Here is a 25,776-nt window from a genome sequence, read left to right as displayed (position 1 = left end):
TCTCGGCCAGGTACCACCTCCTGCAGGTGGCACAGAAGAAGTGGCTACAGTTCGGGTGTCGGGAACTGGAAACAACGTCGGCTTTGAGGAAAAAAATCGGTTCTCATTCAGAGGCAGAGGAATGGCATCTTTGTACAGACTGACAAACCTATCTACAACCCAGGGCAGCGAGGTAAGAGGCACACTTACCGGACTAGACAAAAGGCGGGGTGAAAGAGTGACAGGTATTCATAAGCAGGGGCTTTGTGATTGGTGGTCAGTGTATGGAATAATGAACGAAGAAGAGGGGAAAGGCTGGGAGTGGGGGGAGACGTGTTGAGTGGATGCTGTGTTTCACGAGCCAAAGAGTAGTAGGTGGAGTTGCTACTGTGTGTGTATTTCTAACACAGAAGTACACGTTTCTTCCGGAATGAAGTTTGGCGAGTGTCACTGGGTTGCTTGGCCCTCCAGCAAGCTGCTTGTAGATGAAATATGCAAATACACATTTGGCCCGAGCCCTGTCATTTGTTTCTTCTTACTTAGAGGGGTAGCTCATTCTGAGGTTTCAGAGGCGGCAGTCCTGAATACAAATTGCTTGAGGGCCCTATCTTTCTCTGTGACTAGGTGTTATTATTATTATTATTTAAGTAGAACCTGCTGGGGTTTTGCTGACGCAGAAGTGTGTGCGAGGCAGTAGAAGGGTGGAAGAAAGAAAGGCTCTGAGGAGGGAAATATCCCTTTTGCTAACGAAGCCCGTTTCCTTCTAGTGCGCTTCTGAATTGTCACCCTGAAGGGCAACTTTGTTCCAATGAATGACAAGGTGAGAATTTAGTTGGGAAGACGGAAAGAGAAAGGAATAAGGAGGACTCAGAGAGATTAGGGGAAAGGAGAGCTTCTTTCCAAGGGTGTGAGGAGGTGAGGCCCTCGGAGGTGCAGAACGCAGGTGGGGAATTGACATACAAGTCTAAGTCCTCGTAGCCCCTGTCTGCCTGTAAACAAGCAGATAGGTCTGGTTCTCAGGTCCAACAGCTGAAAGTGACAGCGAGGTTAGTGTTCTTGAGAGATGGTCACCTTTTCTGTTGTTGTAAAAGAGTTTCTGCAAATTTCGAGACTTTCTGGAACGATGCAAAGGCGCTTTGCAGTTCAAACATTAAGAAGCAGTTCATGAGTGAGTTTAACCAAAGGAAGGGATAAGAACATTCACTCTCCTCATCTTTTTTTTTTTTTTTTTTACTACGAGGCAAGGTAATTTATAAAATAGACAATTCTCTTAAGGCAACATTTTAAAAGTACCAGAAGTAAAAATGTGGTAACATTTGATGAATACTTAAGTTTTCCTGCGCTGGCTGGCATAGCTCAGTGGATTGAGCACCGGCCTGCAAACCGCACAGTCGCGGTTTGATTCCCAGTCAGGGCACATGCCTGGGTTGCAGGCCAGTTCCCAGCAGGGGACTCACGAGAGGCAACCATACATTGATATTTTTCTCCTGCTCTCCTTCCCTTCCTCTCTAAAGATAAATAAATAAAATCTTACAAAAATTTTTTCCCTTGAACTCCTCGAGCCCTAGAATCATAAGCCTTATGAGAGAGAGGGCTGATCTCCATTCAGGGCTCATGTCTTTTCTGCATGCTATGAAATACTTAGCTCTCACACACCCCTGCTGCCTTCTTTCTCCTTCAGTCGCAGCCCATACATTCAAGAGAATCTTTTAAAGATCGTTATGGGGAAAGCATTGTTTTCACCTCTGTCTCCATGTTCTCAGAGCTTCTGTTTCCTTTCCCCACATACAGCGAGGCTATGGGCTTATTGATCAGTGCTTTCTTTCCCAATGTGGAATTCTGTTTAGTTTCTCCTTCCTGTCATCTGCATCCTTTCTTCGTCAAAAGTTTGGTATAATATGCAGTATATTTGGTATAATATGCATTATAATAATTGTTTAAATGACTGTTGATCCCAGAGCTAAAAAGAGGAAATGCTAAGGTGGAAGTGTGGCCACAGCCAAAGTCATCTCAGACTCTGCAGCGCCTTTGAGGTTGATCTCATGAATGATCCATTAGCTTGTCTTTGCTCTGCTCATTCGAACTGTATTACTCACCTGTGTTCTGATTTCCATTGTTATGCTCTGTTTCTGATGTAAAATTGTTCCTTCCTCTCCACTCCATTTCCGCAGCCAGCCCTGCACCCCAAGTTCCAGTTTGAAACACTGAACACTTGGAACACTGAAATGAACAAAAGGAGTTTTACTAAGAAATGGAGAGACAAAAATTATGGGTATGCAGAGCACGACGTTTTATCATCAAGCAACTAAAGTATACTCGAGATTAACTGGCCCTGTCTAGTCTGGTTGCTACACCCTTTCATTCAGACACTTCAGGCAGCTTCCAGTTGGAAATACTATCTTCCTAGTTGAACATTTGTTTCCTTCCAGAGCCTACTTCTGGGTGACTGGTGTCATCCCTGCTTCTTAGCTCCCTATGTGAGAAAAATACTTTGTTATCTGATAAAGTGTTCTTTTTCTGGAATTTATAGGATTGCATAATAACCTCAGTGATATTTGCCTTCTTTTATTTATTTATTTTTTAAAGATTTTATTTACTTACTTTAGATAGAGGGGAAGGGAAGGAGAAAGAGAGAGAAGCATTAATGTGTGGTTGCCCCTCAAGGGTCCCCTACTGGGGACCCAGCCTGCAACCCAGACATGTGCCCTGACTGAGAATCAGACCGGCGACCCCTTGGTTCGCAAGCCAGTGTTCAATCCACTGAGCCTCACCAGCCAGGGCAATATTTGCCTTCTTATCATCTCTATAGCCCTGGTTTGCGAAAGTCCTGTCCTTCCTTGGGGAATAGCCCACCCTGAAATGTGCTGTGTTGCCTTGTGGATTATTTTGAGCTGAAGGCGGTTAAGGCTCTGCAGACTCAAGAAAAACTTTTACTACTCCCTTGACTGGCTAAAGAAATTTAGATAGACGCTTGTGCCCCAAAGAGCTATTATCAGAGATGATTTTCTTTTCTTAATCTGAAAGGCTTACTTGCCTAGCAGGGCAAACATCTGATCACCGAACATGTGCTCTTCTTGCCTTTCTGTGAACTGGCCTCCTCCCCTCTGGAGCCGCAGAGCCCTGTGCCATTCCTCAGCTCCAGAGGGTATGTAAGCCTCAATTGCCCCACTCCGTCTGAGTCTCGTTGTTTTTATGGTGCTCCTATGTACATACTTAATTTTTTTTCTGTCAACCTTGTCTTAGGCCATTTTACTTAGTAGACTAGCCAAAGAACCTAGAAGGGAAAACAGAAAATGTTTCCATTCCTACAATCTTCATCTCTCCCTTGTTGGCTTTCCTGAAGAATTGCCATGATCCTTGGTATCATGGCTGATGTTTGCATTCAGCGATTCTCTGCTTCTTCACTGGTCAGCATCGTAGGGTTCGTGGCCCAAGAATCAAAGACAAGTACCCACTAGATTCCACGCCATCTCCCTTCCACATGAGACCCAAACTGTACCCTCTGTAAGGCCCCATATCTAAATTCCACCTTTCAACCTCAGGCGGTTGCCCTTGGAGGAATATGTAATGCTGGCTGGAAAGCACTGAATCCAATAAATGCACAGCCTCTAATGCACAGACTTTATTTTTTTTTAAATTTTTATTTATTTATCTTTAAAGGGGAAGGAGGGAGGGAGAGAAACATCAATGTATGGTTGCCTTTTTGTGCGTCCCCTGCTGGGAGTTGGCCTGCAGGGAACTGGACTACAACCCAGGCACGTGCCCTGACTGGGAATCGAACCTCGATCCTCTGGTTTGCAGGCCCGTGCTCAATCCACTGAGCTACACCAGCCGGGGTCTAATCAGACTTTAAATTATATTCACATCCAAGACAGTGTAATTATCTATCTCCATGGCCATGGTTTTGTAAAATTTTAACAATTAGAATAAAAAACCAAAATATTTTATATAAACAGAGACAACACAGTAAGAAGTAATTTTCTCACAGGAAAATTATCTTGAGCAGTCATTTTTGTTTTTAACTTTTAATTATTAGAATTTTCAAGGGTAACACCAAGATTCAACATTTGTTATTGTTTTGCTACATTTGTTTTAATCCATCACTTTTTGCTAATTTAAAAGTAAGTTGCAGACATCATAACATGTTACTTCTAAACACTTTAGCATATATTTTCTAAGAAGAATGTCTTAAATACTCCTAATACTATTACGACACCTAAGAAAATTAATAATAATTATTTAATATCATTTACTATGCAGTCCTAAATCAGTTTTTTCCAAATTTTTCAAGCTAGGAGACAAAAAAAATCTATGCATTATAATTAATAATGTTTAAATTTTTCTTAATATAAAAGAATCCCCTATATATATATATATTTAGTATATTTTATTGATTATGCCATTACAGTTGTCCCATTCCCTCCCTTCACTCCCCTCCCCCCTGCACACCCCTCCCCCACCATTCCCCCTCTTTTGTTCATGTCCATGAGTCACAAGTTCTTTAGATTCTGTATTTCCCATAGTATTCCTGCCCTCCCCCCTGTCTATTTTCTACCTATCGTCTATGCTACTTATTCTCTGTACCTTCTCCCCACTTCCCTTTATATTTTTATTATGTTGACTTTTTTTCCTGAGCGATCAGGCTAGATGGCTTTTAAAATGTCCTCATTCTGAAATATGACACTGACTTTAAGCAGGGGCCCCCAGTCCACTAATGGTTTAAGGAACTGGGCCACACAGCAGGAGGTGAGCTTGAATGTAATGCACTTGAATCATCCTGAAACCATCCCTCCCACCCCTGTCCAAGAAAAACTGTCTCCCACAAAACCAATCTCTGGTGCCAAAGAGGATGAGGACTACTAATAAGGAAGCCTACTTTTCTTACAGAATATTTGACAATCTTAATTTGTCTGATTATCTCCTTATTGCGTAATCTAATTTGTTCCTCTATCTTCTCGAAGTAGGTGAAAGGTCTTAACTAGATTTAAGCTAAACGTTTTTGGCAAAAATACTTAGCAGGTCACACTGTGAACCTCACCTTCAGGAAAGAAGCACAGAATGTCTGGTTTCCCACTATTAGGGATGATGACGTTGATCACTGGTTAAGGTGGCTTAGCTTCTCTGATGCAAAGTTATCTTTTTCTCTGAAACTGGCAAGTTATTTTGAGTGATACTCATACCTGTCACAATGATGGGTTCCCCACCAACTTAACAGTTTTAGCATCCATTTTCTTAAGAAAACTATACATGATCCTTTTGTTAGAACTCTTATTTATTTATTTCAAAGATTTTATCTATTTGTTTTTGGAGAGAGGGGGAAGGAGGGAGAAGAAGAAAGAGAGAAGTATTGATGTGCAGGAGATAGATCAATTGGTTGCCTCTCACATGCCCACAGCTGGGGAGCTGGCCAGCGACCCAGGCACATGCCCTGACTGGGAACCAGACCAGCAATCTTTTGGATTGCGGGCTGGCACTCAATCCACTGAGCCATACCAGACAGGCTGGAACTCTTTTAAACAAAATTTTTTAGACACTGTTTTGCAGTGCTTAAAAATAAAGTTCCCACCATGGCATTCAAATAGCAGAGGAGGGTCTGGGAAATAACTGGCTTTGAGAAGATGTTTAAACAGTGTGGACACCCCCCGACTCTCACACTTCCCGGAAGAGCTATCACAGAGCACCAAGGGATGCTGAAGTGTCTGAAGCTCTGTTTCTTCCAATATTTTGGAGACTGGCAACCCCTTTGAGGAAAGCTCTTCTCTCTCCTTCCCCAGCCAATAAGCCTTTGCCCCCTTGTGACCCTTATCAGAGCACAAAAGAGCCATTTGAAAGGAAGAAGTGGGCAAGGAGAAAGAAAGAGGCCTTTGTGAACTTCTTGCTTTCAACAAGCCTGTATTCTTACTGCTTACCCAGTGTTAATGGTACATTATCTGGTTTTCCTTTTTAGTATTCCACGGTGGAACTGCAGGTAAGTAGAAGTTCTTTCTTTCCTCCCTCCCTCCCTCCCTCCCTCTCTCCCTCCTTCTCTCCCTCCCTCTCCCCCCTCTCTCTTTCTCTTTCTTTCTTTCTTTCTTTCTTTCTTTCTTTCTCTCTTTCTCTCTTTCTCTCTTTCTTTCTTTCTCTCTTTCTCTCTTTCTTTCTTTCTTTCATCAGTTGTGGAGAAAGAGGAATGAAGGTTTGGTGCTAAACTAGGAAAACAGAAAGAACGCTTGAGATTTTGGCCCAGAGCCTGAGACTCTGCCCAGCACTGAGTGCCCACAATCCCACCTACGTCGTGCCTATTCTCTTTCCTCCGCGTGCCCCGTCCTCTCGGCCCTGTAAGGAAAGTCACCGACCTCAGCGGCAACTAACCCTCCCACTCTGATTCCTGAAACTTCTCTGTGCCATGCCAGTTCACCTGGTTATGTTCTTCTGTGAGTTCTCAGTAATAAGCTCTTGTCCTAGACCCTCGGCAGTCGAACATGACACGAATGCTTGTGAGACTGTTAAGAAACAAAGGGCCTGGACTCCCCACAGCATCCCCTCCATTTTTCTGTTAATTACCTATCTCTCGGGAATCTTACAATCAATCCCTTCAGGGTTGTTCCTTAATAGGGACCAAAAATAGAGAAAACATTCTTTGTAAATGACATTCTAAATACCACCTGGTCGTAACACCCCAGGACTCAGTCTGATCCCTTGAAAAACCACAAGTGCCCTTTTCTTTCCAAATGGGAGCTGACCCTCTAAGTAAATTGATCTCGTCAGCAATGAAGAAAATTATAAATAACCTAGGGCACTGTTCTTCCTTGGCGCAGACCATAGGGAGAATTCTTTATGTGCTCTTTGTAGTGCAAAGTGCGGATCAGACAGGCAGGCACATCATGAGGTTTCTTTTTTAATGGATATAGGACCCAAATAGGAATAAGATTGCACAGTGGCTGGAAGTGGTACCCAAGCAAGGTATCGTGGAGCCATCCTTCCAGCTGGCACCAGAGGCAATGCTGGGCACCTACACAGTGGCTGTGGCTGAGGGCAAGACCTTTGGCACCTTCAGTGTGGAAGAATATGGTAGGTGGGAGAATTATGAAGTCAAAGTGTTGGATATAGTCTGGTCACAAAATCAGCAAAGGTAAAGTAAAATCTACTATCAGGAGGGGTATTTATTCATTTTTGAATCAGTGCTAAACCAGCTGATAACTTCAGTAGCACTTTATCTTAATAAAGCCCCTCTTAATTAATTGATTAACTAATTAAATGGTTACCATTTTTATCCCCACTCTTCACTACTTATCTGGTCAAGTTCTCCTATTCCTTTTCCATTTTTTTTGGTACTCTCTCCAGTGTTGCCTAAGTTCAAAGTGGTGGAACCCAAGCCATTATCAACAGCAGAGGAATCTTTTGGAGTAAAAATTTGTGTAGGTAAGAATAAGCTCTGGAGCTCGTGGAGGTTAAAGCTATTTTGAGAAGGATGTTGAGGGAGTCTTATGGAGAGATGGAGGTGGTGGTTAAAACTTGGCGTATTTCATGTAGTCCAGAGTCGTGACTTCTCCAAGAACACACTTCCTATTTGTGTTTCTGCTGTTACTTCCCACTGCTCACTCAGTCAGTGTGATTGATTTTCAGTCTACTTTGTGCTGAATGGAACATTGAATCTCATGGAGAAATAGGAGTAAGAAAAAAGACACTATTCCATCCTTTGGAAGGTCCTTATTGTGTAATGGCGATACTCTAAGGCTTTGAGTTAGCAGGGAAGTGAGTGAGAGCTGGAGAAGAGTAGGATTGCCAGAGTACTTGCCAAAGGTGGAGTGGGGGAAAGAAGGAAAAGCTGTGTTTGGGGACATAAGGGTAGGACCTCAAGTGGAATTTCCCAACTCCGACTCCTCATGCCTTTCTGGGTCAGGTACACCTATGGAAAACCCATGGTAGGGGCTGTATAGGTATCAGTGTGTCAAAAGGCATATACTTACCATTTGGGAGAGGCAGAACGAGAACAGCTACCTGACAAACGCAGCAACCTCTCTGGACAGGTGAGTAAGGAACCTTACCCACATGTCCTACGGAGTAAGTGAGCACAAACATAAAAAAGTGGTAAAAGGCCCAGAGTAGAAAATGTTTCACATGTTTATTATCCCTGTTCCAAAGAACAAAGCAGTCTTCTTTATCCTAAACAGACAAAGTCTTTTAGAATCTACCTCCTAATCAAGAAATGAACTTCAACCCTTGGGAGATAGAATTCTCCTGTTCTACAGTTGGTTCTTTTCCTATTTTGGAGCTTCAAGTTTGTTCATGATTATATACATACAGGTGTGTACTCTATACGTCATAAGAGTTTTTCTGTCTTAAAGATGGAGAAGATATAAGGTGTGAAGATGAGAAATTGCTTCTTTCTGCTGCACATTAGGAAATGGAAGTAGTGATTACATTATTCATCCTCCCCCCCCCTCACTAGACTGACAAAGCCGGATGCTTCTCAGCTTCTGTGAACATGTCCACCTTCAACCTCACTGGTTATCTGTACAGCCACAGCACCAATATGGTGGCTATTGTGGTGGAGGAAGGGACCGGCAAGTGCTTGGTTCATAAAGACAAAGGAAAGGAAAGGGGCTGTTGTTGGGAAACACCGACTCAGAGGATTCCAGACTTACCTTTGTTGGAGTTTGGGAGCAACTTCCTAGTTCACAAAGGGAAATGCCAGATTCCCGTGTGCTAGCCACGCCTATTTCTCCCAAACTTTGGGGGAGGAGGAGTTGGTTTGGATCTTTGGCTAGAAATATATTCAGCTTCATACTTCCAGAGGCTCCGTCCTTTCAGAGGTTTTATGTTAAACATAAAGATGAGGATTTCAGGCATTTAGATGAATGTACATCTGGTTTCCCTCTGCAGGCATGGAGGCCAATAGCATTCAGGATATCTATCTACATTTCTTCACAAATAGGATCAATGACCTTTGAAGACACCAGTGATTATTATTACCCCAATTTCCCCTTCACCAGGAAGGTATGTTACTCTGCGGAGACAAAAAAAAATTAACTGTTGCCTCCTTTCTGTTGACATATAAAAATAAAACTAACAGCATTGTTCTAAGTAATCTATGGATATTCACTTATTTAATCTTTGCAATAATCCTGTGAAGTAGACACTGTTATTGGCCCCGTTTTACAGATGAGGAGACAGAGGCAAGAAGGGTTAAGTGATTTTGCCCAGGGTTCTGTAGTTAGTAAGTAGAAACTATGACAAAAACTGGGCAGCCTGCACCTAGAATGTACACGCTTAACTCCCTATGTTGTGCTGCCCCTAATCCCACATGAGCTGTACCTTGGATATTAATGTTACTCTGGTGCCTTTCCTAGTGCCAAAGGCTCACATTCTAATGTTCAGATCTTTGGATTTTAGAGCTGCAAGGTATTTGGAGAAATCATTCAGTCTGCTCTCCTGCATCTAGGCAAGGTTCTCATTAAACTTTCCTGGACAGAGAGGCATTTATAGATCCTTATGCATTTTTTAGAGAGCTTAAAATTTCCTTTGTAAATATCTTCTTTCTAATACTTAATATCTACCTCCCCCTCCAGCTTATCTTTCTTTACTTCTCAGACATCTGGTCAACACCATAATGTACATATTTAGATCCATTTATGCCTTAGTCATCTTTTCTCTGGACTGAGAGTAGATCCAGATTTTCTTAGAGCCTAATGATTATACAATTTGGGAGTGGAAGAGGATCATCTTTAAGAAAATGAAAGGAAAATACTGTACAGAGCCTTAGAGAGCCTGTGCAAATGAAAGGCCCTGAAGCTTCCCGAGCTACATGGCTACTGCACTACTCCAGGCTGAGCTACTGCCATTTGCTTTTCGGGTCCTCAGAGATCCTAGTTTCCAATGCTTGAATGCATTTGCCTCTTTCTGGACTCTTTCCTGAAATGTATTCTTAGAGTTTCTGTTATCACATCACTTTATCTCATATTCAAACCTACTCCAAGTCTAACTGTGATGACCTTCACCCCTCAGATAAGAGTTAGGGGCCATGATGGCTCCCTCCTCAAGAATCATAGAGTGTTTCTGATGATTTTTGGCATAAATGCAACCGTCGACGATACCCTAATTACTGACAATGATGGCCTCGCTTTCTTCAAGCTGGACACGGTTAATTGGATTGGGACACACATTTCTCTGGAGGTAAGCACTGGGGAGGACCAGCAGAGATGGCTTTGGAGGAAAATTTCAAAATGTTTCTGTTTCTTTTCTCTCCCTCCCACCTCCATTTGTAATTCCATCTTCCTCATTTACCATCTGCAGCCCAGTTGGCAAAATCTTTTTCTTAGATCTTTTTTACTTTTAAAATCAATAAAGTAAATGACCCTTCAGATCAAAATTGCTCTTTATACTAATTCATCTTATAACTTATTCCATCTTGGTCTAGAGTTGTCTTCTTCCTATTGTCCTCTTACTCCTCCCCCCGTCATTCATAAAAATGGCAAAGAAGAAAACCTTAGACTTTGGATACTTATAAGGTAGGCTACTTGTATCAGTTATCAACTGTCACACAAGGGTACTTAACAGACAACTACAAAAATTTAGTATTATACAACCAAAAACATGTATTCTTGGTGCATCTGGGGTGCTTAAGTCAGACAGGCAGCTTGGCTTATCTTGGTGGACTTCCTTTCATGCGTGTGGATTGGCAGGCTGTAGGCTGGCACTCCACCTGCCTCATGTTCCAGCAAGCCATTCAAGTGTGTTCTCATGGCAACGATGACTTGCAAAGCAAAAGTGGGCATGCTTTCCCAAGCCTCTCCTTCTCTTGCATGTGCTAACATACTATTTCCAACAAGTCATATGGCAAGCCCACAGGCAGACTGAAAGGTTACGTGCTAAAGGATGCTGATGCAAGGAGAGATGAAAAGGGAGAGGTAGAGCCATTAATGGGATCATTCAGCTATACTACTTAAGCAAACACATGCTATTTGCCTTGTGGATAATTATTTCTTTAGGCATCGCCTGATCACTCTACTTAGAAATAATTATTTTCAATCCTCTTATCCTTTGTACCTAGTTTTCTTGTCCCGGAGATATATCCTTTAATTGCTCTATAACCTTGGTCATGCTTATCTAACCCTGAGGCATCAGACTGAGGCATCAGTCTGTGAAAACGTATCATCAGTGTCCTGGCCGGTGTGGCTCAGTCAGTTGGGCAGTGTCCTGCAAAGTGACAGGTTGCCGGCTCGATTCCCAGTCAGGACACATGCCTGGGTTTCAGGTTCAGTCCCTGGTTCAGGTGTGTACGAGAGGCAACCAACTGATGTTTCTCTTTCAGATCAATATTTGTCTCCCTCTCTTTCTTCCTTCCTTCCCCTCTCTCTAAAATAAGTAAGTAAGTAAATAAATAAATAATCTTTTTAAAGTATATCATGAACAGTTTTCCCTTACTTGACAACTAAAATTCAGCCCTTGTTTCCCCCCCTTCATGCTAAAATGCTGCTGCACGCACGTAACTATTGCGGATTTCTCAAATTCCCTTGGCTGAACTAGGAAAATATCTGCATGCCATTCTTAGGGAGTGAAGATTGGAGAGAGGTCTATTTGAAAATCATTTAGGTCCATGTGGTTAATATGGTTGGGGTACATGCTAAAAGAGCTTTCCCCCCTGTCTTTCTCAGGGAAGATCCCGAATGGAAGATCTGGTATGTAATCCAGAACAGGTGCCTCAATACTACCAAAATGCCTACCTGTACCTGCAGCCCTTCTACAACATGACTCGAAGCTTTCTCAGAATCCACCGGTTAAGTGGCATCTTGCAGTGTGGGCAGCCCCAGGAAGTGCTGGTGGAGTATTACACTGATCCAGCCTACACAAACCCCGACTGGGAAATCACCTCCTCCTACTATGTCAGACTGGGGAACGAGGGTTGGTGAAAACGCATCGGGTGAAAGAGGGTGCGGAGAGTGAACTGGAGAGGGTGGACAGGCTCTCCCGACACAGATACTGCAAGCCATGTAGATAACTTCAAAGATTTAGAAGCCACATAAAAAAGGGTAAAGGAACAGTTGAAACTAATTTTTAAACTATATTTTATTTTAATTCAATATATATAACATATGATCAATGTACAATAGGTGTGAAGGAATGGGGAAAATGAGGAGTAAAGAGATTTGGAGCAAGACCCCAGGGGAATTGTATGGGGAAAGAAGATGAGGAATTAACAAGAACATGCTGCTGGCCGGGACTGAAAGGGAGCTGGGCGGGTGGGTCGGAGGGAAGGTGAAAAGAGGATAGGATTCAAATTTTATTCTGAGTTATGTTAGTCAATATTTTAAAATAGATGGCATAGGGTTAAAATTAACATGGACAGCAGCCTTGTTGGGGAAATAAAATCACAACCTGTAACCTGAAAGGCAAGTACAAAGATAAGCAGCTTTATCAGTCACCTTGAAGGTAATGAGGATTAGACTCCAGGAACGCTCGGGTTTGGTGGGCCAGAGTCTCCTCACACCCTTATCACTCTCTCAAAGTCTCTGAGAGACTTTCTCCCCGCTGAGTCATCCCTGTGTCTTCTATCATTCCTGTACTTTCATCCAGCTAAAACAATCATGCTGACAAAACAAAGTAAGGAGGGGCAGGTGGGGAATAGCAAGCCAAAATGATGATGCAGGTACTGTGGTCAGGACAGAAGTGTGGGGAAACCCAGGAGAAAAGTGGGGTGAGGGTTGCTCAGTGTGGAAGGGCTGAGTGTCAGACCATAGTCTGAGGAACCAGTCACAGAGCCCTTGACTGGCACCAGAGGTGACAGGCTTCTTGGGAACAATGTCACTGAATTCAGTTTCAGGTGAGTGTGAACAGGGTGAGTTAGAAAAAGTTTCTCTTCCAGAGAGTCAAATGTCAGTTACTCAAAGCAGTTTGTGCTGCACTCATTTCCATGGAATTTTGAATTGAGTGATAATCCTTTTAAAAGTTTGTGAGGATGGATTTTAGCTAAATTTATGTTACAAAGACTATAAGAAAATAAAACCTGGAGATCTTTAAGAAATTACAGACAACTGTCTACTGTGAAGGCTGTCTATTTGGCTTCAAGGCAATGATCTTTGTCTCCTTCCATTAGCGCCCCCCTGGTTCTCAGGCAGCCCTTGCACTGGAGGAGGAGTCATCGGGACTGTTAGCAGTGTCCAGCATTTGACAGGCTGAAGGATGCTCTGTGAAGTATTGAGTCAGGCTCGGGAACTATGAAAGGAGACCCCCTATAGAGAGATTCAGGGATACTCCAGAAGTAGGCTCAAGGTTAATCTCCATAACATCTATGCTGTTGATATTTGTTTAATAGGGAAATGAAGTTTGGAGATGGAGGGACAGAAACACCTGAACTCTAAAAAGAAAGGTGAGTGTTTATGCTTCTCCGGAAGAGAAAAGAGTATTTTAAACTTCCAAGAAACTCTTCTTTTACATAGAAGTGATGAGAACAGAATAGTAACAATCACCATAGAAGAAAAGGAAAACAAGAAGTTACTTGCACCATGAGGCATGCTGTTGGCCCAGAGAGAAGTGCAAACATATGGTTGGATGGCATGGGTACGTGAGTGCACTCATCCCTGTATATCCTCGCTTCTTTTTTGGGACTGAAAGGCTCCTTCTCTCTCTCACTGACATTCAACTTCAGACTAGCCCCTGATCCTTCCCTCGTGATCTACGCCATTTTTCCCAATGGAGCTGTGATAGCTGACAAAATTCAGTTCTCGGTAGAGATGTGCTTTGTCAATCAGGTAAAGTGGAAGTTGAGGAGGGTGAATAAAAGGTCTGGGAATAGAGAAAGGTTTTATGTATGCTGGAGTTGAAGATACGGCAGAAGCAAGGAAATAAGATATCATTGAGGTTGGGTGTGATATTGTATTTATAGTGCCTCTAGTATGCGTGATTGAACTCTATCTCTCCCCTGCTTTTTTTAAAAAAACCATGCTGGAGCCCTGACCAGTGTTTTCCAGTCAGGCCACATGCCTGGGTTGCAGGTTCAATCCCTGGTCGGGGTGCTTACGAGAGGCAACCAATTGATTTTTTCTTCCCTCTCTTTCTCCCTCCCTTCTCCTTTCTCAAAAAAAAATAAAATATTTAAAAAATATTTTGTTTATTTATTTTTAGAGGAAGAGGAAGGGAGAGAGAAAGAGAGGGAGAGAATCATCAATGTGTAGTTGCCTCTTGTGTGCCCCCTACCGGGCACCTGGCCTGCAACCCAGGCATGTGCCCTGACTGGAAATCAAACTGGTGACCCTCTGGTTCATAAGCCAGCACTCAATCCACTGAGCCACACCAGCCAGGGCTAAATAAAATCTTTAAAAAATAAAAACTCATGCTGGGAAATCCCATATACAGCTATTCCAAATATAGATATTCCATATGCTTTCATCTTTTCTACTCTTCATTGTTTAAACATTCTATATCATTCTACTGTGCTGCTCACTTTTCTCAACTCTATGTCTTTTCTCAGTCCTTAAAAAGACACTGGTTTTTAAGGGCTAGACTGTACAAAGGAAAGTCAGTGTAAAAGTAAAAGAGTAGGCTGAGTTACCATTGTTGGAGCATATTGACTGATGATCCCAAGTTATATATGACTGATGTCATAAGTTGACATGATTCCCAAGTTATATTTTTTGTTCTCCAGGTTTCCCTTGGCTTTTCACCTTCCCAGCAGCTTCCAGGAGCAAATGTGGACCGACATCTGCAGGCAGCTCCTGGGTCCCTGCGTGCAGTTTGGGGCGTGGATGAGAGTGTCTCACCACTGAGGCCAGAGACAGAACTGAGCAACCACTCTGTGGGTAGTCCGCTAATCGGGTGGGAAGAGGGAGTTGACAGAGAAGACAATTCTGCTGTATTAGAATAAGGGATAGATTTCAGGGAGTGGGAAAGAAAGTCTTAGGGAAGTAGTGCACCACCATAAGGTGGTAGAAAAGCAGGTGTGAAAATAAAGGTGGAAATGACAGTAGGAGAAGGGCATGGTTAATAGGGACATAGAGATAAGGAAAAAAGGTGAAATAAGAAATAAGGGTGACAAATCATAAAAAAAGGTAAGATAGAGGTTAAAATTTTAAAAGGAAAAGAGAAAGGAAGGGGTTATGATAAAGTGACTATAGAAAGAATTGTGGAGTAAGGAAGAGAAATAATGTGAGAGCAGTGAGCTATGGCACCACAGTCTGAGAGAAGTTTTGCATCTGATGTCACTGTGTCAATACTTTATTTTCCTCTTTTATCTCAGGTCTATGGGATGTTCCCATTCTGGTATGGCTACTACCCCATCAGGTCACTGAATATGATGAGTGTCCAGTGTCTGATCCTAGGAACCTTCTTCGACTCTTCATTCTTCGAGTGACTGGAGAGCATTGGAGCAAGTGTTCAGTTATGTGGGGGCCTTGGTTCTCTAAAGGCAGGGACCTTTTCAGTTTCTTCCAGGCAGATGTTCTTACCCATTTTGTTCTTATAGAAATAATGGTAGTGGGAGGAGGAAAGCAAAGTCCGTATCTAGAAAAACAGAGAGAGTCCTGCGGCCACTGACAGATAAAATCCTGAAACTCCTGATATGTGAGGTAGCCTCTCTTAGTTCCTGTGCTGAAAGAAGTTGCCCAATTGCGTTGGAAGAGAACCACTGTGAGAGGCTGAACACCTAGTCTTCCTCTCTCGGGGGTCCCCAGATATTGATTTCCATGGGATTAGTCAAGAAGGAGAATGAGGAAAGGTAGACCAGCTGTCTCTTTTCATTATTATAAAAATATATTGCACCTATTTTATGAACGGAGGAATGCTGAGATGCTTGGGATGCTGTGGCCCAAGTCTGACCAGGAGGCCTCTGACAGGGACTTTGTCTTGTTTATCTTTGTATTCTCTCTAATGCCTGATTCCTCATCATGCTCACTGTATTTTTGTTGGATTGATTGAGCTAACAAGGTCCTTGGTCTCTGAAAGTTCAGAGTCTAAATCAAATAATAATATTTTTGACTGATATTTGAAAGGAGCATGAAATATATTTAACAGTGAAATAGGTTTAATTGAAAGCTTTCCACACTGGCTGGAACAGGAGTGAACCAATCTTGGTGGCTGAGTATTGGGTAATAATCACCAGTGTCAACATTAATAAGAGAAGAATGTCTTGGTTGAAACCTTTGAGAGTGCAATTCCTAGGCAGTAGCCATTATTGTAAGGGAAGGGACTTAACATTTTATTCTCTGCTCTTTCGCACCTATTAAAACATGGGACTGAAAATACTGTCCAATGCCAAAATCAAGAAGCCAGCAGATTGTAGTCATCAGTCTCTAATAGAAAACACCACAAAGGTCGAAGGTCAGCTACCTCTGCAGCTTGTGGAGTCACTGAGCTATTTAGAGTCATGGAACTCTGCAAGCTCCCTCTTTGCCTTAGGTTCTTGTCCTGAGCCTCTAGCCTCAGAATGACAACAGGGTGTGGGTCATAGGTGCAGGCAGTTTCCCAAGGATCTCTCTGCCTGGGGTGGGGGGGTGGGGGGTGGGGCTTTGAAGTCTGAAGGCCTTATCTATTCATTCCCTGGCCAAATACTGTCGTCGGTCACTGGCCTTGTGACTAGTAGTCCCTTCACCTTAGTTTATTTCACAACAGAAGTCTTCTGTTTTCTGACATTTCCTTATTCGTAACCTCCTTAGGCAGTGGTCCTGTTCCTGCACTGGGTTTTGGGTCCTCACCTTTCTCAATGTTGTCAGAGGATTCTCACGTCCGCCAGTACTCCCTGGAGACTTGGCTCTGGGATCTGCTTCCTGTTGGGTAAGTGACACGTTGATGGTACAGCAAGATCGCACTGTGTGGAGTCTGCAGAAAACTCAGAATCAGACAATTTCTAAGTGAATCTAAGTCTCAAGCCAAGAAAGTTTAATGGGGATAAGGGAACATGTCTCTTTCCCGAATTCTTGTACAACCATATACAATCACTCAAAACACATTCACACACCTTCACATTTACATAGAACAGACAGTGCATTCTCATCTCAGATCCACAAAACCTTAAAGGGACACATGGACATTAGTTTAGGTCTTGCTCACTGCTTACCTGCTCATTTTGACAAGCCATAAGAATGTGTATCTTCATCGACTCAGAGGGTGCTGGTCTCTCTTTCAGATACATTTGCACACATGTGCCCACCCACACTTACCCCCTCCAACATACTCTGGCACCTCCCTTGTCCTATATTTGTACATCTTCACTCACCTGGAGATTCACACTCAGGATTCACATGGTCCTCTGACTCAGTTGCCTCTGCTTTTCCATGCAGGCACAGCAGCAACAAAAATTTACTTCTGCAGGTGACTTTGTAGGTTAGTTTTCAAGGATTCTCTTTCATTTGCTGTCTGCCTTACCTGGGTTCCTGCGTTCTTGAAGCAACTCAGAGAAGGAGGCTGTGCACGTCACCATTCCTGACACCATCGCCAAGTGGAAGGCCGTGACTTCCTGCAGCTCTTAGTCCAGATGCTTTGGGTCTTTCACCCGCCATTGAACTAATTGCACTCAAGCCATTTTTTTGTGGATTCGACTCTCCCTTACTCAGTAGTTCATAGGGAATCCTTTCGTCTTACTGCCACTATCTTCAATTATCTAAAGGATTGCATCAGGGTAAGAATAGGGGACGGTACAGGAGACAGGGGCCATCCTCAAAACCACAGCCCCCGCATAAGTTTTCCCTCTGTTGGAAGCATACCTCTTTCCCTGGGAAAAAGATGCAATGTTGGTGTCTTGGCCCCCATGGTTTTCTAAGCCTGTGAGTTTTGTCTCCTTTACTTATATCCTTTATTGCTTAAACATTCTCTTCATGTTCAGACGAATCTGGCTACCTCAGAGGAATACCAGGTGCAGTCATGGACAGATTCTCAGGCCTCCAGCTGTCTGTGCTGATGAAGCAAAAACCTATCCCTGGAATATCACAGCTATCAAACTGAGTGAGAGAAGGAAGGCGCAGAGCGAAAGCTCTGAGTTTCAGAACTCCGTCCTTTTCTCCACTGCATTTGCTTTGTTTCCTCTTTCCTTTTCTTTTTATTAGCCTCTATTTTTCTCCTTCCTAAATCTGTTACAAATAAATAAGCAAATACTCTCTGATAGATAACCTAAACAATTATCCACACTGTACTACTTTGAGTGTGAAAGGGTGAGCTTTTTAATATCTATGCCAGGAGAAGGGCTATGTGGTCATGTTACCCATCTGGGCCAGGCACTGTTTGAACTGCTCTACATGTATTAAGTCATTTCACCACCATGCTAACTCTAGGAGATATCATTTGCTCATGGATTAAATCCTTGCAACTCAAACTACAGTCTTTCAATGTAAGAGTTATCTACTGCTGCTTAACAAATCACCCTACAATATAGTGGCTTAAAAGAACAAACTTTATCACACAGTTTCTGTGGGCAGTGATCTGGGTGCAGCTTAGCTGGGTGCCTTTGGCTCCAGGTCTCTCATGAACTGCCAGTCAAGTTGTGTTCTCATCTGAGGATCTTGACTAGGAGAGGATCCATGTCTAAGCTCATTCCACAGTCTCTGCTCCTCCACACTGGACCAGTATCATTCGCATCACCTGGAAGCTTGTTGGAAATGTAGAATACAGGTCCCTACCAAAGTTTGTATTACTAAAAGATCCTCAGGTGATGTTTTGCCATTAAATTTTAGAAGCACTGGCCCTGGCCAGGTAGCGTAGTTGGTTAGAGCATTGTCCCCATATGCCAAGGTTCTGGGTTCGATCACTGGTTAGAGTACATACAAGAATCAACCAATGAATGCATCAATAAGTAGAACAACAAGTCAATATTTCTCTCTCTTAAGTCAATAAAAATAAAAAACAAAAGTTTAAAAAATTAAAAAAAATTTAAGACGCACTGGCCCAGAGGGAAAGAGACCTCATTGGTACCTCTGGAAACACCTTCCTTTATTCTTCTTTCTTCTTAGGTCATGTAAGCTTTACTATCACTACTAAGATTCTGGACAGCAATGAACTCTGTAGGGGCCATAAAGTATTTGTTCCAGAAAAGGGCCAGAGTGACACACTCATCAAACCAGTTTTGGTCAAGGTGAGTTTTTTGCAGGCCCAGCTTCAGAGGCACAGACAAGGATGTTCCGTGTGTGTCCAACGTACAAGTTAGCCTCTCATAGCAGCTTTATTCCATCTCCCATTTGGTAGCTCACTCTTCTTCTTCCCCAGCCCTTTTCTAACTTGAATGATTTACTTAACCCATAACAATGGTCTATGAAAATGCCTAATATACTTTATTGGTGTCTGGTGCTTCATAGACATTCAATGAATGTCGATCTGTCTTATTAAAATCCCTAAAGTCATCAGCAGCTGCTTTTTTGTCCCACTATAAACCCTGCTGTCATCCTGCTTCTTGGAAGTTTCCCAAACTTGTCCGTAGTTCTTGCCCTTGCCCAGAAAGAATTTTAGTGTGAGGCTCATCCTTGGGTTGGAATGGAATCTTCCTGAACCTCAAAGAGATGCTCTGTTCTCTCTAGCTCTGAGAGAAGCCGGGGGAGGGGGGGCTTCTTCTCCCCACTTTCCTTCCCCTGCCTATGCCTTCAGTGCCGCCTGCCCTGAGATTCATCTTCATTGTCTTTACCCATCATTGTCTCTTTTTATGTCAGCCTGAGGGCATCCTTGTGGGGAAGACCCACAGCTCATTGCTGTGCCCCAAAGGTAGGAGAACTCAGAGAGAGGTTGGTGGTGAGAATTCCCTTAGGCAACGGGAGATATTCTTCGGCAAAAGAAGGAATATACAGGACAAGAAGGTATGGGGGCATCCCGGGTGCGATGCCAATTAGTTGGGAGGCAGGATAAAGAGAAAATGTACAACACAATCATGGCTCTCTTTGGAATATGTTTTCAGCAAAGATTACAATGAATAGGTTAAAAAAATCTGCCTCCATCCCACAGCACTGGGTCCAGAAAACCCTGGGTTATGAAAAGTTTTCCTATGGTTTGAACTTGAACCTGAACCTCACTATTTCCACCTTCAACCTTCTATTGTTTCACTTTTTTCACTGCCTATCACAGGAAAAGTAGCCACATAATCCATTTCCCTGGAACTCCCTGCAGATGTTGTTCCCAATTCAATCAAGTCTTATGTTACTGTTCTCAGTAAGCAGTTAAAGAATCTTGGCTCAAAAAGGCAAAATGGAGTCAGAGGTGGCCAAGGTGTGGAGTGGGGTGGGCACATGAACCTATCTGAAGGAAGGTGTGGTGGATTAGAAGTGATAAAGGGAAAAGAGCCTATTTTATATTGTGGGCAGTGCAGCCAGTACATAACAGTACAGCTGGGATTAGACAGACTTTGACTCTAGTTGAAAACAGAAAGGAGTCTGAGTGGGAGGAAGCTGAAGGTCACTGAAGGTTGCTGAAGCTTCATATGTTTTTAGGTTTACGTTGTCTATTGGTTGGGTGGAGGGGAGACAAAACGTTTATAGCAATCATTTAAAAAATGAGGAATTTATCTATTTGAGTATGGTTTGGGGAAGATTTGGCCATATTTACATAGGCAGGACGCTTCATTCCTTTGGGCAAGGAGAGGGAGTGAATGGAAAAGCATGAGCTTGAAAATCACATTAACCTGAATTAGAATCCCAGTTGTACCATTTACCAGCCCTGTGACCTTGAATAAGTTAATGAACAAGCCTGATCCTGCTTTTCCCTTTGTGATAATAGCCTACCTCTCAGGATTGGTGTAAAGGATGGTATGAAGCCCCCAGCACAATATCTAGCTTATAGTAGGAGCCCTAAACATGTTAGGTTCTTTCTTCACTCTTACTCCCCTCCCAAATCTCTTCCAGGTTAAAATTTGTCCATTTTGACTGTATTTGATTCACACCTCTGGGATGGCACTTACAATATGATAACTGTACTCCAGCTCACTGTCACCTACAGTGCATTGTGAGCTCCTTGAGGACAAGGGTCATGTATTTTTTTTTATTTCTATTCCCACCAAAGTTCCTGAAATGTGATTGATGCTCAGTACATATTTTATACATTTGAATAGAACTCCATGGATGAAATACAGGTATTCATGAGTCACTTAGTTCAGGTTTTCTGGCTTATGAACTATATGGAGGTGTCAGTAAATATAACTTGAAAAATGGTACCAGATTGTGTGCGCTTGGGAAGGACTTGGTGACTCGGAGGGTGGTGCACTTATATGCAGTGGAGGAACTTAGAGATTGAGTCTGAGTATTGCAGGTTTTGTTACATCACTCATCATCTCCGGTGACACGGTTTTTGAAAGCCCTAAATTCTGTCAGGTGGCCTAGGTGTCTTTCTGTATACTGCAGCCTCTTGTACACTCCCAGTGTGGTAGTACTATATTATTTTGTTTATAATGAATTATAATGCATTGTAATAGTCTGCCCCTCTGACTATGAGCTCTTCTTAGAGGTGGAGACTGTGTTTGACTTACTGTGGTCTCTCAGGCCGCAGAGTGGATACCCACTGAGTGATAGCTCATACATGTTAAGCAAATGATAACAACTCCTAAGCATTCCTTCTGCCACCACCTTCTTTCTCCCTTTTTTTTGGATCCCAGGAGACATTATGGGCACAGCCCTGCAGAACCTAAACAATTTGGTGCAGATGCCGAGTGGCTGTGGGGAGCAGAACATGGTGCTCTTTGCTCCCATCATCTATGTCTTGCAGTATCTGGAGAAGTCAGCACTGCTGACCAAGGAAATCAGATCCCAAGAAGTTGGTTTACTGGAGCAAGGTGGATTTGTTCAATCTTCCTTCTTGGACACCTTCTCTGGGGCCTATGATAGCTCGATAAGATACTGGGAGGTTCAGTCCCTGAAATGTCCCTCATCCTTGAAAGCATGGGGGTGTTTTTTGAAGTTGTCACTGGGATCTGAAACCACATCTGGCTTCCCAGGGTACCAGAAGGAGCTAATGTACAAACAGCAATGGCTCAGACAGTGCCTTTGGGGAGCAGGATGGAAATGGAAACACATGGTAATATTGCCCAACGCTCAATGCATTCTGTACCCTGGAGCATAATCCTTGAGGGGAACTATTCCTCTGCCCGTCCCTTTAAGCCCATTCCTTCTTGCACTCTCTCCTCCACCTCTTCCATTCTGCTTACTTCAGCCGCATGAATGGTTTTCTCTCTGACCTTGTGCCTCCCCAGTTCTTGTCCCTATTAATGCCTGTAAATGCCTCCCTTTTCCAGGCCTTCAAGGGCATTGTATTTCCTCAACTTCCCTTCTGAAACCATACACCAGAATAAACTATAGAACTATTGCACCCTCATCTACAAATCCCCCTTCCCGCAATGTTTCCCCCTTTACCCATATAGGCTGACAGCCTTTGTCACCAAATGCTTTGGCCAAGCTCAGGAATTCATTCTCACTGATGATAAGAACATCCAGGATGCGCTCAAGTGGATGGTGGGAAACCAGGTCCCCAGTGGCTGCTATGCTAATGTGGGGAAGCTCATTCAAATGGTTATGAAGGTGTGGATCTGCCTGGGGGCCGGCTGCCCACCGCAGTGTCTGGGAGGAATTGGACCTCTGATGGAGCAGAGTCAGACAAGCTGTTGTTCACTTGGCATAGTCTCTGGTGACTTGGGCAATATATGTAACCATTCTGAGCCTCAGTTTCCATGCCTGTAAAATGAGAACGTGTTCTAGAACTTGGCTCTCAAAGTGTGATCCCAGACCCTTAGCATCAGCATCATCTAAGAACTTGCTTGAAATACAAATTCTAGCCCCTACCCCAGACCTACTCGGAGAAACTCTGGGGCTATGGGCCAAAATTTGTGTTTTAATAAGCCCTCGTGATTCTGATACTTGCTACAGTTTTCTTTTTTAGGTGTGATTATTTATATTTTCATCCTAAAATTGTTTATTTTTTTACAGTTGATATTCAATATTATATTAATATCAGGTATATACTATAGTGTTTAGATGTTTATATATCCGATCCCCTTAATTTGTCTTGTACCCACCTGATACCATGTACAGTTATCACAGTATTATTGACTATATTCCCTAAGCTTTACTTTACATCCCCACGACTGTTTCGATACGTGCTAATGCTTGATAACTGCCCGACTAGAATATTTCTGAGCCCTTTACTATCTCTAAGTCTGAAGCAAAGCCATTTGCCTTGGCGGGGACTCACAGGCAGCCCAGTGTCTTTTGTAAAAGGGTTTTACTCTCTGCTGGACAGTGTCCTAAGTACTTTGTTTATTTGATATCATTTAATATTTACAACAAATCATTGAGCTAGGTACTGATCTAGCACTCTTTTTTTTTTTTTTAGATTTTATTTATCTTTAGAAGGGAAGGGAGAGAGAGGGGGAGAGAAATATCAATGTATGTTTGCCTCTCATGCATACCCTGCTGGGAACTGGCCTGCAATCCAGGCATGTGCCCTGACTGGGAATCAAACCGCGATGCTTTGGTTCACAGGCCCATGCTCAGTCCACTGAGCTACACCAGCCAGGGTGATATACCACTCTTAATCACATTTTACAGATGAAGAAACTAAGGTTCAGAAATTAAGTAACTTGCTCCAGGTGAATGCTAAGGAGCAGTAGGACTAATTGAACTACAGCAACTGGACTCCAGAGACACAGCACTTGCCCACTCACAGCCTCGCCTGTCCCCTCCCAAACACAGCGGGAGGTGCTGATGCTGCAGGGTAACTCGTTCAGTTCAGAACACACCAGTGAAAGGAAGACTTGTATGAACTTCCCTAGAGAAAACAATTAGAGTGGTACTGTAGGTATTGTAGGGCCTGGAATAAAAGTCTAGAGCATTGAAGAAAAGAAAACTCAGTGTAAGATTTGTTCTCACTCTTTATGCAGAATCTGGTGAGTGCCCCTATCCCTACCAAGCAGCTTTCTTCTCTTAAACTGTGTCAAATACACCCGGGAGTAGTACAAGCCAGGACCTGATCGGAACAAGGCCCCAGAGGATTCCCCCCTCCCCTTTCTGATTATAGCTGGCTAGTCTATCGACTATCACACGTGCAGTCAATCTTAGTGGTCTGATAGGAGCTCCAGAGTTCAACTCCTTGGGTTCAAATCCCAGTCCTGATGATCAGCAGTGCAATCTTCAACAAGCTACTTAACCCTTTTATGTGTTTTTTTCCTTTTATTTACACAGTAAGGATAATAATTTAGATGAAATATTTTTTAAAACTTGCTAAATCTTTCTGTGAAAGCCATTAAACAGGGAAGATGTCACTTAATCTCTCCAGGGGAAGAGGTGGGCTTTGTGCTGCATGAGAGGACATCCATTTGAGGAGGCTCAGATTTTGTAAGAATCTGAGAATAAGAGTCTTTTTATCCCCGACCCCAACACCTTCCTTTTTAACCTCTCATGGTTTCTAACCCCTTTTCCTGGGGAGCTGATGACGTTAAGTCTCTCAGGCTGCTGTTTAAGGTTGTGCTGTTGAAATCCAGCCAGTTCCCCCTCCTTGTGTGTCCTGGAGGCTTGGAGCAGCTGTCAGCCTGTGGAAAGGAGTGTGCGTGTGTGTGCGTGTGTGTTTGTGTTAAATAATCCATCCATTGCGGGGAGGGAGACTACTTTGTCATTTGCACACAATTCTCGCCTGGGCTGGCTGCTTCCCTGACTCACGGCCTCCCTGTTTCCCTCCACAGTGGTGTTGACGATGAGATTCCTTGACCGCCTACATCACGGCTGCCTTGCTGGAGATGAAAAAGACCATAGATCTGAGTTTCTCTGGCTCCTCTTCTCTACGGTCATCTAATCTCGCCTATTTCTAGAGAAATTTACCTAGTTTTGTCCCTAGTCAGCCTTCTGAACTCAAAGGAGATACGATGATTTCCTTATCACTTCCCATTCTATAAGAAAGGCCTTGTAAATTCACTTCTTCCCTTTCATTTTTCAGGACCCAATGGTGAGCCGGGGTCTGCAGTGTCTCAAGAGTTCTGCTCTCTCCACCACCAACCTCCACACACAGGCCCTACCAGCTTATACGTTCTCTCTGGCTGGGGAGGTGGACATCAGAAACACTCTTCTGGAACAGTTAGGTCGGCAGGCTATCATCTCAGGCATGTGGTCATGTTATGAGTTTTTGGAAACTGTGAAAATATGCTGTGAATTATCTGTAATTTTTCCTAGTCTCCATAGTCCCACATATATTCAATTCTAGGATTCATTTTAGTAAAAGTTATTGTCATAAAATGATCGTTGAGAGTTTTGTGGGGAAGCCCATGTAAGTCCTCAAAGGTGTTGTTACACTTCTAATGTGAAGGGAAAATGGATGGGAGAAGCTAGTCAGAGAACTTCCCGGGATTGTAAAATCGCCCTTCTGCAGATATTTAATAATTTTTTGGTGTAAGATCACTGAAGTTGATGGGGTAAGACTAAAACTTAGAGATTTCTCAAGGTCCCTTTAAAACTTTGGATGTATGTAGGATGATATTTGCTATTCTAACAGATCTTATGAATAAAATATTAATGCATCTTATTTATCTAGCTGTGTACTTAAAGTTATACTTCTGGGAAAAAATTTAATTGCAGCTCTCTTGTGTACAAACGCCATTGCCAAGTTGCCCTCTCACGTGGACTCCAGGTGGTTTTGGGTCACGACGTGGGTGTTTCAGCCAGTGACCCCTGTTCCTGGGTGTGTGGTTTAATGCGGTTATCCCTTCTCCGTTACCTTGCATGGCAGGTTCATGTGCTTCCTGCTATGTTCTTCCAATTCGATTGCCTCCTGTGGGTTATGTATTTATTATCGATAAACATATTGGATTAGATTTCTAGCTTTCACTCTTCTCACTTTTATTTGTTCTTCTTTGTCTTCTGACCCTTGACTGTGACTGAG

General features: G+C 43.0%; 1 protein-coding gene across 1 annotated transcript in view; it reads left to right on the top strand.

Moving 5' to 3' along the window:
• The window catches only part of A2ML1 (alpha-2-macroglobulin like 1), a 34,412-nt gene that overhangs the window by 1,048 nt on the left and 7,588 nt on the right, over positions 1-25,776 (top strand). The window contains 33 exon segments of the mRNA XM_037068238.1: positions 11-86; positions 89-172; positions 747-799; positions 5,927-5,947; positions 6,870-7,029; positions 7,303-7,408; positions 7,862-7,988; positions 8,411-8,529; positions 8,853-8,958; positions 9,967-10,134; positions 11,616-11,842; positions 13,266-13,325; positions 13,562-13,709; positions 14,603-14,752; positions 15,194-15,230; positions 15,233-15,388; positions 16,180-16,245; positions 16,587-16,725; positions 17,339-17,432; positions 17,434-17,472; positions 17,474-17,569; positions 17,768-17,838; positions 17,840-17,892; positions 18,894-19,015; positions 19,584-19,635; positions 19,993-20,076; positions 21,512-21,688; positions 21,851-21,875; positions 21,877-21,930; positions 22,274-22,432; positions 24,587-24,600; positions 24,603-24,658; positions 24,838-25,000. Of these exon segments, the coding sequence (XP_036924133.1) occupies positions 11-86; positions 89-172; positions 747-799; positions 5,927-5,947; positions 6,870-7,029; positions 7,303-7,408; positions 7,862-7,988; positions 8,411-8,529; positions 8,853-8,958; positions 9,967-10,134; positions 11,616-11,842; positions 13,266-13,325; positions 13,562-13,709; positions 14,603-14,752; positions 15,194-15,230; positions 15,233-15,388; positions 16,180-16,245; positions 16,587-16,725; positions 17,339-17,432; positions 17,434-17,472; positions 17,474-17,569; positions 17,768-17,838; positions 17,840-17,892; positions 18,894-19,015; positions 19,584-19,635; positions 19,993-20,076; positions 21,512-21,688; positions 21,851-21,875; positions 21,877-21,930; positions 22,274-22,432; positions 24,587-24,600; positions 24,603-24,658; positions 24,838-25,000 (3,262 nt within the window).

This window comes from Sturnira hondurensis, unplaced genomic scaffold, assembly GCF_014824575.4.
Source record: "Sturnira hondurensis isolate 20B ecotype Veracruz unplaced genomic scaffold, ASM1482457v3 Scaffold0017436, whole genome shotgun sequence".
NCBI lineage: Eukaryota > Metazoa > Chordata > Mammalia > Chiroptera > Phyllostomidae > Sturnira > Sturnira hondurensis.
The sequence above is the reverse complement of the archived record's forward strand: the minus strand, read 5'-3'. Positions and strand labels throughout refer to the sequence as shown.